At 45.8% G+C, this 15,320-nt stretch overlaps 1 protein-coding gene across 25 annotated transcripts in view; it reads right to left on the bottom strand.

The window, feature by feature from the left end:
• RPH3A (rabphilin 3A) overlaps positions 1-15,320 on the bottom strand; it is a 115,180-nt gene that overhangs the window by 76,608 nt on the left and 23,252 nt on the right. For all 25 annotated transcript variants that reach the window (XM_038373840.2, XM_043498113.1, XM_043498112.1 and 22 more), the window contains one exon: positions 1,630-1,731. In XM_038373840.2, coding sequence (XP_038229768.2) covers positions 1,630-1,731 — 102 coding nt within the window. The remainder of the gene's footprint in view (positions 1-1,629; positions 1,732-15,320) is intronic.

Genomic DNA, 15,320 nt, shown 5'->3' with positions numbered 1-15,320 from the left:
CTCACAGGAGAGGCTACACGTTCTCCTCTCTTTCCCCGAAGACCCGGCTGCACGGGAAATGGCAAACACATCTCAGGCACTGGAACATGATGGCCATGGCCCTTAGCAATGGCAGCAAACACACAGAGGAAAGGAACAGGGACAGATCGTAACTGCTAAAGAGAGAGGCCCCAAGTAAACTCCTGGGCCCAACAGGCCTGAATTTAGAAAAGTACAGACCTAGCGCCAAACACCAACACTAACCTATGCAAGAGGGCCTTAACTCTGTATGGTTCTGAACAAGCCCTGAATCGAAATATTCCCAAACTCTCAGGACCATTAGATCCAGTTTCTGTGTAGCCATGGTCCCATGTCCAGTCATCCTTTAACCTTTAAACCTATCAACCTTTAACTTGTTTTTTCTTGGCAAATCTTTCCATCCTTGCAGTAGTTGATTATTTTGACTGCAGTACAGATTCTTCCACAAACAATTAACACAAAGTGCCGTCCTAAAAATTACTCAAGTCATTCACACTGATCTTCGAGGCTCACTTTCCCAACGCAGTAGGTTAATACAAGTCAGTGTTTCCATCATAAAACTCTTCTCCCCCCACAATCCCCATGCCCCACTTTTTTAAAAAAAAAAAAAAAGCTGAAGGTTAAAAGTTGAAAAAGAACTTGGCTAACAGGTCCAAGTCTTTCTTGGAAAGAAATTTTCCACATGATCTCCTAGCCCGGGAAAGATTTAATTAACACCAATTTACCTTTTTCTTTTATAAACAGAGACGGCTCCCTTTTCTGAGGGAATGAGAGATCAGGTAAATAAAAAGCAATGTCACTTATATGGCTCTGGGCTTTAATCAGCAAACAATTTAATTTCTGATCAACTCACTACAGAATACAGCGAGCTCTGTGAACGGCTATGATGCCTAAACATTAGAAAATAAAAACAAATCCCTGATATTTATAAGAGATCCATCACACATCCATTCATTTAAATTCTTTGGATTTCATTCCAGAGCAAATTGACTGGCTTGATTGTTGTTTTTTTATTTATTAAGGTCTGGTAACAAATGGGATTCACTAGTGCAAGACCTGTTTGGACGCATCTAAAGTCAGTGTTCACCAGAGACACACAGGGTGTGCTTGAAGTGTGAGGATTTGTTGAAAATCTCATACCATTGTTGCCATCCACACAGCTCCATCAGTGCGGGACAGTGGTAAAAGTGCCAATGCAGACCAGGCACGGGCATTTTAACCATCATATGAGGTACCCCTGTTCTGAGCAGACTTAGGGGACATGCTTGTACAAGCACCAGCAACCAGTCCACATAGTGATAGACCTAGTAGATTTTCACAGACAATTCAGCATGGTCAAGGCCACAGTGCCAGCTTCCTATCTTAACTGCAATAGTAAACCTGGAACAACACCACCCATTTCAAAAAGTACTGACACCAAGGTGATGGACACAATACAAGAATCCGGATTGACAGCTGGAGTTACTTGGGATTTACATTGGTGTAACAGAGTAGAATCTACATTGTTTAATCTAATTTTGTATGTAAATGTCAAATACATTTTTGTAGCAATACGTTTTTTAGCCACAAACAATTCTAGATTGACAAAGAAACAAACAAGAATTCCCTTACTTGGCTTTGGCTCTGAGGGACATCGGCCTGTCATTTGGACACATCCACCGATCAGTACTGCTGCCAAACATCGTGTCTGTCATGGCTGACTCTTGAGACTGTCTGGAAAAATAAACAGAGTTTGCAAGTCACCAGTAAGATAAATATTGGATCATCTTCCTCAGCCAAGTTAAGAGAAGCTACAGGAAATGTATACAGTGGAGTCTTTAAAAAAAAAAAAGGGTATTTTCCCACTGAACATTTAGATATTGCTGATGCGTTTTCTGTCATTCTAATCCACAATAAATCTCACTTTGGCACATAAATATGTAATGTAGAGCCATACTGAAATGAACCCAGCAGTGCTAATTCTTCCATAAATCTGAAACAATGGTTGGAGATCTTGTTCAAACAGGATGCTTCCAGCTTTAAATGTCCTCTGAAACCTAACATCACGAGAATTCACTTTGCACAGCTTAGACTCCAGATTATATTTTATACCTTGGCTGTGCAGCCACTCATGAGGTAGAAAATTTAAGAATTTCTGATTTTAAAAAATAGATGGGGGGGAATGGTTAAAATATTTTTGGCTAAGTTTGTTCTAAGTTAAAGGAAGGGGGGAAGAGATGGAATATCAGTTTCATCCACAGTCCAGGCACTGTGTCTCAACAACACTGCTCTTTAGGCCAGGGTGGTATATCCAGGTAACAGAAGTGTTCACAGTTGGGCATGAGGGACAGCATGTCCAGCGCCCATTAATGATGCTCCTTTGCACTAGACACAGGCGAGAACTGGATTTTTCCATTTCATGAGAAATTCTGTAATTTTGAATGACTCCATTCTGAAATGGAAAGGAAACAAAAGAAACTGAAATTTCCTGTGAAATGAAATTCAAAAATAAAAAGAAATAGTTTTGAGACTATCAAAACATTTTGATAAAATCAAAACATCTCATTCCAATTTCAACCTGTTAAAAACTTCTTGCAATTTTTTTAATAGAAAAAATGATTTCAATTTCAAAATGAAAAATGAAACCCACTGTTCTGAAAGTGTTGAAATATCCTGTTTTGACCTTAGAAAACCAAAATGAAATGAAGTGTTCTGGTAAACAAAATGTTGTCAGAAATAGATTTCTAAAAGTTTCCGTTTTGACGAAAATGGCATTTTTGGTCAAAAAAAGTTAGATGAAAAATTTCCAGCCAGTTGTACTTTACGCCTATGAGTTTGCACAAGTTGAACATTAGTTTCCTCTTTCCTTGAGCAGAGAGCTTCTTGCTAGTCCTGACAAACGCAAGCCACAGTATGAGGAGAATAATGTGATGTAATCTACCATACACTCAAGTAATGATCTGGGACCATCAGATTTGCTCCCTTAGGAAATGAATGACTGTGCTACCTCTTCCCATTCATCTTTCAGTTTTAACCACGGCACTTCAGGGGTTTTAAACAGAACACCCTGACGAGCTACTGGTCTACCAGCATGTACAACTACCAGGCCATATACACAGCTGGCGTAAATCAAGTCAGATTGTTGATTTCAGTGAATCTACGCCAATATTCACGCACTGCAGATCTGGTCCACTGTGAGGTTTTTAGTAAGCCGAATCAGCACAAATCCCAAAGTGGTCTGGTTCTCGAAGAAAGAACAAAGGAAGGTACCAAGGGATGACTTCCTACTTACTGCATAAGCACTGGGTAAATACCTAAACCAGAAAGATTCGATCAAACAGATGCATCAACAGGCAGGGCTGTAGCAGTCACTGTTATCAAAGCCATAACTGCCTTCATGTTGGGCCACTGAGTCGCTTTTCACAGTAAATAGCGGTTACTGAAAATGAAACAACACGGCGCCCGGTGGTCGCATGTCTGAGTCATTCACTACAAGGGAAACTGCTGTAAATTTTGGTAAGGAAAATCTGAAGTGGAGACTGCGCTGTAGCATACAGAGTTCTGAACAGCTTTGGAGCACTCTGATTCACTGCATCATGAAGCCACAATCATAGCTGTATTCACTGGCCCTGCAAGTTGGAAGTATCCAAATATCAAACAGCACCATGCCCAGTGGGGTGGGAGACCAAGCATGGGATATGGCAAATGTACCCAAAAAGTGGAAGCAAACAGAAGCATTGGCAGGAAGCACAGAGGTGACACAAATGGTAGTGACGTACTCTGGTTGCACAAGAATATAAAAAACTTTGTCTGTCTAATATCCTAGGACTGACATGGCTACTACAACACTGCATACCAGCGAGAACTTGGCATTTGTGTTCATGATTTCCATAGGATTCCTTTTTCCCATTTTGGAGCCAACTATAGAACTGGCATAACATACAAGCTGGTCTGTTAATGGTATTTCCTCTACTCTGGAACAGACCGACCATGGGAAAACCAAAATCTTTCTTATTATTTCAGCTTCACAAGAACATCCAGCCCATGAAGGATGAAAAAAAAATAAAAAAATGCTAGAATCTACACTTGTCCTGTTTGAATATTGACTGATGTTCCAAAAAGCAAGTAAAGGACAAGTACAAATTATGCAGGTAGACCGTCCGACACCAAACATATTTAGGAAATCCTGCAAACATCCAAATATGTTTTGGGTGTGCAAGTAAAGCCCAACTCTGTCCTAAAATAACACAAGTAAACATTGCTGGAGAAATCTCAGATGCTACTAAGCTGCAGGGATCAACCACCACTGAATAAATCATCCCAGAACTTGGCAGTTTATTCTACCTCTTCAGGGGATAATGCCAATTGAGGGGCATTTTTTACATACTGCACAAAATACAGCAGTCAGAGCACCACCAGTCTGTTAGTTTGCTGGCATGGGTGAGAATTTAATTCAGCAGGTTCTCCTTATACAGATGATTTATTCTGTTTGGCTTGATACATGCAAGCAACTAGAGAGATAATAATATTAAGGAGCTACAAAACAATGGGCATATGGGAGTGGAAGAGAGAGGATATTTAGGGCCTCTTTGCTCTCAGCTGTTTATCAGGGAGCTGTCAGATTTCCAGAGACCAGCAATGTGAAGGCGCCAACCCACCTTTCCTCGAGCAACTACAGTTTTCTAAAAAAGGTCACAGCAGCAGCAGCTCCAGTAAAAGAGCTTTGATTGCAATTCTTAATGCTATTCCTTTGTCACAACCAATTAGCTAAAGAGAGTTAAAAGGACACTACATCTGCCCTATGGAGACTATAGGACATCTCGAGATCAGGCTGATTCATGCACAATGTATTAGATAGATACACAGATAAGAAAGCAAGGATAGTCTCTTTGCTGTGTCATAGAGCACCTAACACAACAGGGCATTAATCCCAGTTGGGATCTGCATCTGCTACCATGACATAAATATTTACTGCCACCACCACCAACAGTGAAAGTTTGGTGCTGTGTTTTTCCACACACGGTCATCAAAAGGCAATAGCAATACAGTTTGAGAATAAGGGTCACTGGACTTACAGTTGCACTAGACTCTTATCTACTTACTAGGAGAGAAGCTACATTTTCCTCATATCAGTAGTTTGGGAAATAAAATCAGTGAGACATCTCTAAAAGTGTTCATTTTGCTGCAGTTTTAATAAGACAACAAGACTCCAGAATAGATATGAATTCTTCTTTTTCATTAAAAACTCTCTACAGTCAACAGAAATACAGGCCCCCAAGTCTCAACCCTGAGAGCATGAATCCCCCAAAAGCGTTACGATTCCAGACATTTTTCACATCTGACTTTTTTTTTTTTTTTTTTTTTTTTTTTCCCTTTCCTGCCTCTCTTCCCTTCAGAACTGGCTGATAGAGCTGCTGGTGCTGCTGTCAAAGGGTGATCTGCTGGGATCACCGCTTCCTTGACTGTGTTCATCATACAGTAGCTGATGCCTGCATCGCTTCCAGCACTTGCATTTGAATTGCCTTTTCCTGGCTGCAGCAGAAAGGAGAAACTCCTGCAGAGCCCAAGTAAGCGTAAGAAGAGGGAGAGGTGGCTGGTGCATAGCCTGGCCTCCAAATTAATCTCTTCAAACCTCATTCCTCACCTAGGAAACTGCATCCTGCCGAACGTGAACCCTTCTCGTTCTTTGTGCATCAAGGGAATGCTTCACATCCATTTTACACCTGCATCACCCATTGTTCGAGGCACCGACCAGTCTTCTCTCTAGCGAGGCAGGTGCAAAGACACCTTTGAAAAGGGACAAAGGCATTCCTCTCCCATGGCTCTAAAGGGATCCCTCCGTTCTTCCCTCTCAACAAGGGGAAATACACCCTGCCATGGATTTGTAAATTTCAGACATTGTCAATTTCAGCCATACTTAATATGCTTTCAGTGGCCTCCCTGGAGTCGCCCCCTCACACTCTTCATGTTGACTGTGGAGGGCTAAGTCTTCTGCTGGTATGACTCCATTGACGTCAGTGGAGTTTCATGAGACCTGAGAATCTGCCCCTGGATTTGTGCTGTCTGGGCCAAAGGCTTTGCTCCTTTACACCCATTCAACTCCAAACGTTGGAAGCTGCACGAGGGTTCCGGAGAGCAGAATTTGTCCCCAAGGGCTTGATTCTCTGCTCTACCCAAGCTCTGCTCCGGTCACAACTTCTGCCCAGCTCCGGCACAACAGCTGCACAGAGGCAATTCTCACTTACACCATTGGCATAAGGTCCCATCCGCTTCCTGCCTCTGGAAGGCCCTGATATGCCCCGTTGCTCTTACACCAAGGAGTGTGGCAATGTTTAAAATGATGGGAAATCAATCATACAGCTAGACTAGAATCAAAAGCTCTCTTTGGGACCAGAGACCCCATGTTCCCTTTAGGGACAGCACAAGCAGGCAATGAACCTCTGGCCAAAGAGCCAGCAACCAGTGCGAGGACTGGCTGAAGTGTCAACCACCAGCGCTCCAAAGGGATCCGGTTGCCAACCTGAAAGATGTGCCATGAGTACGATACATCGTTTTTCCTTCTCTTTCACTTGATTCACAAGCCCCTGTGGGGAAATGGTGTTTGCGTGCTTTCTGCAGGTTCCAGAAGAGATCCTGACACAGCTTCCGCCATTTAGCCATCGCTGCTTGACTCACAGCAGCACAAATTAGCCTAGGCCCATCCCAACATTCCCCTCCCACATTTTACATCTCTCCGGCCGGTTGGGGCTAAATTGCTCAACTGTTAGAAATCATTTAACTTTCTAAACAAACTGGGCATCGCCATATAAATTCGCCCAGGTTGCCATACCAGAGGTCTTAGACAAGCATTTAAAGGAACTGCATGAAGCCACGGCAAAGCTGCTGCTCAGCAGAGATTGTACATGCTATAGCCAGCCTGATGCCCATGCAACAGCATCTCTGCATCTAGCCTTACAAGGGGGACGAGCACCGAGGGCCAATGATCCCTCTAATTTTTTACATCCACGGGCGGGATGAATTTTGCTACGTGCACCAACACGGAGGTGATGTGTGATGGGTGGGGCCATGGGGTTCAGAGTGTGGGAGGGGGTTCAGAGCTGGGGTGTGCGGGGGTTCAGGCTCTGGGGTGGGGCCAGGGATGAGGGGTTTGAAGTGCTGGAGGGGGCTCAGGGCTGGGACAGTCTTGAGGTGTGGGGGGGGTGAGGGCTCGGGGGGGATGAGCGGTTCAGAGTGTGGGACTCAGGGCTGGGGCAGAGGGTTGGGGTGCAGTGGACCAAACCTGCAGCACACCCTTCAGCTAGCAGACTACAGGTATTTATCATGGCCCGGTGAAAATTCACATAACAGTAAGTCATGCAATGAGCCACTAGAACAAACGTCCTACATCTCTCTCAATGTTACCTCTGTCCGTACCAAGTAAATGGCCACTACAGTTCTTGATTATTTATCTAGCGTCACTTGCCTACAGTGCTTTACCAGCATCCAACTCATTTACCAGCTAAAACTAGACACAATACAGCAGTGAGGTAGTGTAGCCTAGTGGGTATGGCACTGGCTAGGAAAGTCAGGCCACCTGGGTTCTATTCCCAGCTCTGCCGGGAGTCGTCAGGCAAGTCACTTCACGTCTCTGTGGCTCAGTTTCCCCGCCCACCTTTTGTCCATCTAGATTGTAAGTTCTTCCGGCAGAGACACTCTCTTGCCTCATGTCTATGCAACCCCTAGCACAACAGGGCCCCTGGTCTCCACTGGGGCCTCTCCACTGCAGTACAAACAACACAATACTCACCACCACCACAAATGATCCTTTCCAAGAGCAAAACATTGCCTTGGAGTCTCATGGTGGGAAGTAAATCAAGAGTAGTGTGTGTGGAGGAGGAATACAGCGGCAGGGTGTCACTTGGCAGCTGTCTACTTTTCTACATCTGCTCCCAGCACCTCATAGAATAGAATATCATAGATTCTCAGGGTTGGAAGGGCCCTCAGGAGGTCATCTAGTCAAACCCCCTCTCAAAGCAGGACCAATCCCCAAATTTTTGCCCCAGATCCCTAAATGGCCCCCTCAAAGATTGAGCTCATAACCCTGGGTTTAGCAGGCCAATGCTCAAACCACTGAGCTATCCCTCCCCTCCCGTCTTTGTACTCAATGCCTTTGTGCTCACAGCATCACCATGTGCATGCTCAGCAAGCCCCAGCTGCATCGATTGCCTTTTGGCCTCCTTTAGCTAGCATCATGCCAGGCAGCCCTGAATCCTCTATGCTCCCAAACACACAGATTGTCCTCTAACTTTGTAAAGCCAGGAAGAACAATGGCCCATGAAGCCCATATCCTTAATTTAACTACAATTCTCAGTGCATTAATCAATCTGTTCTTGTCTCCTCATCAGTCTCCCGAGTGCCATAAGCTTGTGAGTGTCCCCACCACGTCCCCACCGCGCAGGCACAGCAAACTCCAGGCCTGAACTGCCACCACGCCATAGCTACAGAAGGAATGGATATGCCAGACAGACAGAGCAGAAGTTAGACGCGGGTCTGAGCTGAAACCCAGGTCCCAAACTCTGCACTTTTATGATGTGCAAAATCCAAATCTCAGATCCAACCAAACCTCACTTGGGGGTGAGAAAGCCAAGGCTGAACTTTGGTTTACTTTGATTTGGGGCTCAAATGAAAGAGATAACAGGGGTTATGGAGTATATAGTAATATTACCTAGCATATTTCACAACCACGATCATTAAATAGCGCAGTTCAACTCAAAGGGGCACTTTACAAAAAAAAAAAAAAGCGCCTGAAATAAGCTATACACCTGGATTGTTCATCCCATCCACCACAGAACTGCAACTATCTCTGGGGTGCAGCACAGCAGCTGCTTACCAACAAAGAGCAACAGTTTTGGGCAGGATGTAGAGCAAAGCATATTTAAAAGCCCCCCTCAAATGAGAACAATTACGTTTAATAAAAAGCAACCTCATTCCAAAAGCTCCCTCCATTGAAACCTGCATGGAGAACTGAGTAGAGTCAATGAATGCCAGCCAAAGATATACAGATAAACAATTAGGACAAACAAATTGATTTGAAAGGAAATTTTTTAGTTTGTATCCAAGTACACTGCTGTGCATGGAATCTTATTAAAATTCATGGTGCAGATTTCAGCCTCCCCAGAAGGAAGGCGGCAGGAAAGCTAAGCAGCATTACCGCAGTGGGTTTCACAGGCCAGGGCCCAGAGCAAAGGTTTCCAGTTCAAGTTTCTGTGATTTATTTCTAGACTGCAACCAGAGCACAGTCATTCACGATCCCCAACACGCCCGAGTCTTTTCAGAATATGAAGGATTTTCCTACAACAACATTAACAAATCAGATCAAATCCACTTGGACACAAGTCCCCAGGTCTTAGATTCCAAGGCTAGTGGAGACCATTATGATCATCTAGTCTGAGCTCCTGGATAACGCAGCCCAGAGAACTCCACTCAGTTATTTCTGCATCCAAACCATAGCTTCTGTGTGAGCTACAGCATCTTTCAGAGAGACACCCAGGCTTCTGCCCAGCCAAGCTGCTACTTTCCCTTTGTCCAAATCCCTCCTTAAGAAGTGCTTATCCCAGGACGCTCAGAAGAAGCGAGTCAATAACAATTGTTATTAACAGTTCTTGTGACTAAGCAAAAACCCTACTACTGCTCCAGCCCTGCACCTTCCTCCATCCCCTAAAATTAGATGGTAAGCAGTTGAATCAGGGCTGGTGCTGTTCTAGTTCGGCTAAGAAGGGTGTAGCATGCTCTTGGATACTGTAAAAACAAGTTTCAGAGTAGCAGCCGTGTTAGTCTGTATTCGCAAAAAGAAAAGGAGTACTTGTGGCACCTTAGAGACTAACAAATTTATTAGAGCATAAACTTTCGTGAGCTACAGCTCACTTCATCGGATGCATCCGATGAAGTGAGCTGTAGCTCACGAAAGCTTATGCTCTAATAAATTTGTTAGTCTCTAAGGTGCCACAAGTACTCCTTTTCTTTTTGTAAAAACAACAGCTACATAACAATTCTACCCTGGCACAGACCTGGGCAAAAGCCACTGAGTTAATCCCAAATCTGTGCCAGTGCTGAGTGAAACCTGCACTGAGGGTGACCAGATAGCAAGTGTGAAAAATCACGACACTTTTTTTCGGGGCTGGGGTGGAGGGGTGTAATAATTGCATATTGTGACATCTGGTCACGCCCCTGCACTTAGTGTTCCTTAAGGTTGACCCCTACTTAAAGATCCATTCAGACCATGGGTTTTCCTGCACATCTCATGCCCACCCATCGGGCCCTAAGATGTAGCTATATCACCCCAGGAAGCCAGAGAACAAACTCTGGGCTCAAGGAGCCGTCAAAATACAGTCACCAACCCAAGACTTCACAACTCGTGAAGCAGGCTCCCTCCCACATAAACACACAAACCCCAAAAATCACACAATTGGCTTAAAAATTAAGAGATCTAACCTTTTAAAATAATACACTGGGAGGCTGGATTTGCCTTTGGCTTTTGAGCCTTTAGGAGGCACCCTTTCAAGCTCTTCTCTGCAGCCACATGGGCTAGACCCTTACTTTGTTATTTAAATGAAAACAGAGATTCCTGCCTCATCCCAGGACTCCAGGAGCTGCACCTTTCAGAAAGGCACCAAATATCCCAAGACTCACACTAAATAACCCAAGACTTGGCAAAACTAAGGTGATCAGAACAACCCCCCGCAAAAGTTAAAATGCGACCATGAAAAGGAGACTTCTAACAGACCCTGCTATTTACAAGAATCTTAACAGCTTTAGCATGGTAGGAAGACAACGGAGGCATTACCTCCAGAGATTAGGAGTGAAGTCCTGGCCCCACTGAAGTCAGTGGCAAAGCTCCCACTGATTTCACTGGGGCCAGGATTTCCCCAGAAATGTCCCCATTTGCTCCTACAACCTGTAGTGTTTTAACCCTGAAAAGAATACCATTTAACGAAACTTCAGGTTGCTTTGCCTGCTTCCCCCACCCCCTTCCATAAACACACTTTGTCTGGAAGAGAAATTGATGGTGACTCTTACATGGTTTTAACAGATGCCTCTGCGGCCTGTCAGACATGAGAGCAGAGCCAATGCAACACGCAGATTCACTCTGTGAACCCAGTGGAGAATGGAACCGGAGGATTCTGGCCTAGCGTGCCTGCATCCTGCAGGTTACCTCACCGGAGGCATGAGCCAGCCCCAGGAGAGCCTTTCCCAGCCGAGCTGGTAGGAGCCATGAGCAGCTCATCCCAGCTGGAGGACAAGTTAACCTATTTTGCAGTCCACACATCAGGATTCCACAGCAGTCAAGCAGCTGCTGTTTCCCAATGCCTTCTTAATAATACCGAGAACTAGTCCAATTCCATGTGTGCTGCTGCTCACAGTGGGTGATTGGTTAGTAGCCACAGCAGCAGCTGTATTGACTCTGCACAGACCTGGAGCTGTCCCGGTCTCGGCTGAATTAAAGCCCAGCTCTCACTGAAGCCTCATCCTGGGAACTAGAAAGAAAAGGAGTACTTGTGGCACCTTAGAGACTAACAAATTTATTAGAGCATAAGCTTTCGTGAGCTACAGCTCACTTCATCGGATGCATTTGGTGGGAAAAAGAAGGGGGGGGGGTTTGTTTTTTTTTCCACCAAATGCATCCGATGAAGTGAGCTGTAGCTCACGAAAGCTTATGCTCTAATAAATTTGTTAGTCTCTAAGGTGCCACAAATACTCCTTTTCTTTTTGCGAATACAGACTAACACGGCTGCTACTCTGAAACCTGGGAACTAGAGTTTCCAGGGTGACCTGCTAGGTTCTCACGGGGAATTGTAGAATTTAGCTGGGAAAGGGGCTTCTGCATGTCCCCGCTAACACTGAGTACGAGTAAGTCACTCTGTTGGATATTTTCCTAAGCCCCCACGTGCTTCCCCTTACTCGGATTTGCCAAGGCTCATGGGAATCTTGCTCAGTCATTTTGCATCTATGGGCATATCTACAGCACAGCCACTACAGGTAAACAGAAGGGGGCTTTCCATCACTGTAGTTCATCCATCTCTGAGAGACGGTAGCTAGGTTGATGGAAGAATTATCGTCAAACTAGTCACGTCTACACTGGGGGTTAGGACCAACTACGGTGCTAAGGGCACGACATTTTTCACAGCCCTGCACAACACCGCTAGGTTGATCTAATCTTTAGGTGCAGACCAGATTTATGAAATATGGGGACTTGGCTCCCACAGGCTGGTTTGTGCCACAATGAACGTACGACTGATGTATTCGCACTTCACTGTAAATCAAACAAGTTAATTTGCTACTGACTGCAGATTAAAAGAAAATAATTAAAATTAATGGGAGTGAAGATTCATAACTGCTCAGGTCCCTTCTAGGCTGGCTTGTTCATTTTATTTAGGATGAATAGTGTGTGAGCCAGACCCTTAAACAAAACAACATTTAGCGCCTCGTGTTCACATCTTCTCCACATGATGCAGCGCTGGAGTGGAGTGAGAGCCAGAGGGCTGACTACATCCCAGCTCCTGCTGGTGTCAGCCCAGGATGGGAGGTTGCAATGGCAGAAAATCATCATCTTCTTCCCTCGACTGGTAGCATAGGGCTCAATGGCACTGAAATGGAGGCCAACGTTGGCTAGAAACAGAGCATGGCCAGAATGGAGCTGCGTGGTTTCAGCGCATCCCCTGAGTAGCATTTAAGACTTGCCCTAAGCCAAACCCCTCTTAGGAAAGGCTGGGGGACCAGCACTTACCCTGTGTTCTAGTCTACGCAGGTTCTCATACCGTGCTCCTCGCCGTAGTATCTGAGCACCACAGTGGGTTTCAAACTTACAACACCTGGGGGTAGCTGAGGTTCAATGGCCACCACACGCCCTCTTAAGTCTCCCATGCCACACGGGGGTGCAGTGATCCAGGCTGATGGGTAGTTTGCCCCTCCTTAAGCCAGCTCCAGTGCCTCCAAGCCAAAGGACTTTGCTTTGTGATGGGTCAGTTGTATTGGATTCCAGACGAATTGCTTTTGGCTGGCAAAGCAGCAGCCATCTAATCTATGGCACTGTCCCGTCCCTCCCAAACAAAGAACATTTCACTCAGGCACCCACCAGATCTGAACTACGATGAAACAAAGCAGTCCCCAAAACAAAGAATTTTAAAAGTCTGTTTTACAGCTGGTAAACACATTATCTCCCCCCACCCACACCTCCTAATCCACACTCTGCAGGCAAAAAGAAAAAAATAAATGAGACCGGGGCCATTAATGGCAAAGTTATGTACTCAAGCAATGAGAATGATCTGCACATTCAAGCCGAAGTGACTTGTATTGGGCTTGCAGAAGTTAGCTGGAAATGGGCTTCTTCTCTGAGCTGCTGTACCACTGATTATCAATGAGATTCTCTATTGGATTTCTGCCTAACCCCTGCAGTGCTACTGCTATAAACCCTGGCTTCTCAGATTTGTAATGTTTTTAGAGAGGAAAATGTGCCATGTGCACAGTGTATATTTATGCTTCCCAGCTAGGAAAAATCAAATCAACGTGTGTCCCCTGCTCATCCTGGCTTTTAAAATGCAGATATTTCAATCCTGAAGCTGCAGTTATCGTTTTTGGGTTTTTTTCATTTTTTGCTGGTGCAATAGAGACAACTCACTTCAGCAAAAGCGAGACAGCTTGCGGGCAGGGCCAGTTGGTTTGACTAGTTCCTCTTTGCCGCTCAGCCTGATTATGACAGCATTAATGGCTGCAGACTGCCTGCTTGATGGAGAGGTCTCCAAATTCCAAGGCAAAAAGCAATTATGCTATTCATCCCTGGTTACTTCCATTCAGGCAGGCACAAGGCTGTGCTTCACGTGATGGAAACCTGTCAAAGGGCCTGGCAGAGTCAAGCAAACACAAGCGAGTCAAGCTCATTTTGTTGTGGGTGACAGTGATCGCTCTGATGGATGCCACCAGCACCTGACTGAAGGAATGGAGCCGGTGACTGAAAACTAACTCCTGGGAAACTAATGCTGGCCGACGTGCAGCGTGTGCACTGCAAACCGATGTCCCCTAAAACACGAACATGCACCTCATCTAGCATGACCCTAGTGCACCCTTAAAGGGAGTGCAGAGCTTTTACCATGGTGCAAACTTAAACTCTCGTGCAGATATTTAGGGCTGGATGGACAGGCAGCCTGATCCGGAGAGGTGCTGAGCACGCACAGCTCCCACTGTGCTGCAAGGCCCTGATCCTGTGATCAGGTCTGCTAGCACAGGCCCCTCAGTCTGTGTGTGGCCCCCCGGCGGGCAGGGATCCATGTAAGCAGATTCGAATGCTGGAGCAGGACTAAAGACAGCCCTAAGGGCCCAATCCAAATAAGCGTCATTGCACATGGGTCATTTCTGAATCAGGCACCGGTGATCTTCCAGTGCTGCTGCTCCCTGCTCAGCTAAGGGTGCTCATGTTGTCCCAGAGGAACACAGGCAGAGCTTGAAGCCTCAGCATGCCTAGCAAGCCATGGGGACAGGCTCTCTCAGCCCCCTGCACCAAAAGAGGCAGGTTCTCATGTCCAGGCTGTGTAGAATGCAAATCTCCCAGTGGGGCTTCAACTCCTCCAGGGCTACAAGGCCCCACATCAAGCCAGGGCCATTCTCCACTGCTTCTATGTCAGCCAAGGAGGTCACACTGGAGCTATCCAAGATATCCTCTCTGGTCCTGATCCCAAGCCCAGTGAAGTGAATGGAAAGAGACCCACTAGGGCCGCCTGGGCTGTTGGCTCTAGACCGCTAGCCCCCCAAGGGCTCAATACTACAGCTCTGAAGCAGACTCAGCTGCAGGAGAGGAGGAGACAAAATCTAACCAAAGTCTCCAGCATGGCAATGCAGCGTGGTGCCGGAGCCAGTGCACCGTGTGCTTTTGCTCTCACCCTACAAGCTTGCCCTAGAAATATGCTAAATTGCCAACAAAAGACGGTTGCCAGTGGTCTTGTGGTTAAGGCACTGGACTGGGATTCCAGGGGAACTGCATTTCACTCTCCCAATCCTCCACTCTGCATGGTCTCTTAAGGGAACCCACTTAAAGGTTTCTGGTGCCCAGCCACCACCTCTCCTGGGTGCAAACCCACGTCTCACTTCCTCCTGCCAACCCTCAGGCTGCACAGTTCCCTGCCTTATGCTGTGATAGCCCCAGCAAGCCAGATTGCCCAAAAGGCCATTGCCTGTGTTTTTTTCTCTCTCTGAAGGCTCTGACCAGTGGGGATTGCCTGCATTTATAAAAGTTACCACACAGCTCCTTCTAAGCAAGCACTTTTTTTCTTAAGGTTACACAGAAAACAGATTAA

This window comes from Dermochelys coriacea, chromosome 15, assembly GCF_009764565.3.
Source record: "Dermochelys coriacea isolate rDerCor1 chromosome 15, rDerCor1.pri.v4, whole genome shotgun sequence".
NCBI classification, from domain to species: domain Eukaryota; kingdom Metazoa; phylum Chordata; order Testudines; family Dermochelyidae; genus Dermochelys; species Dermochelys coriacea.
This window is presented reverse-complemented; position numbering and strand designations above follow the sequence as displayed.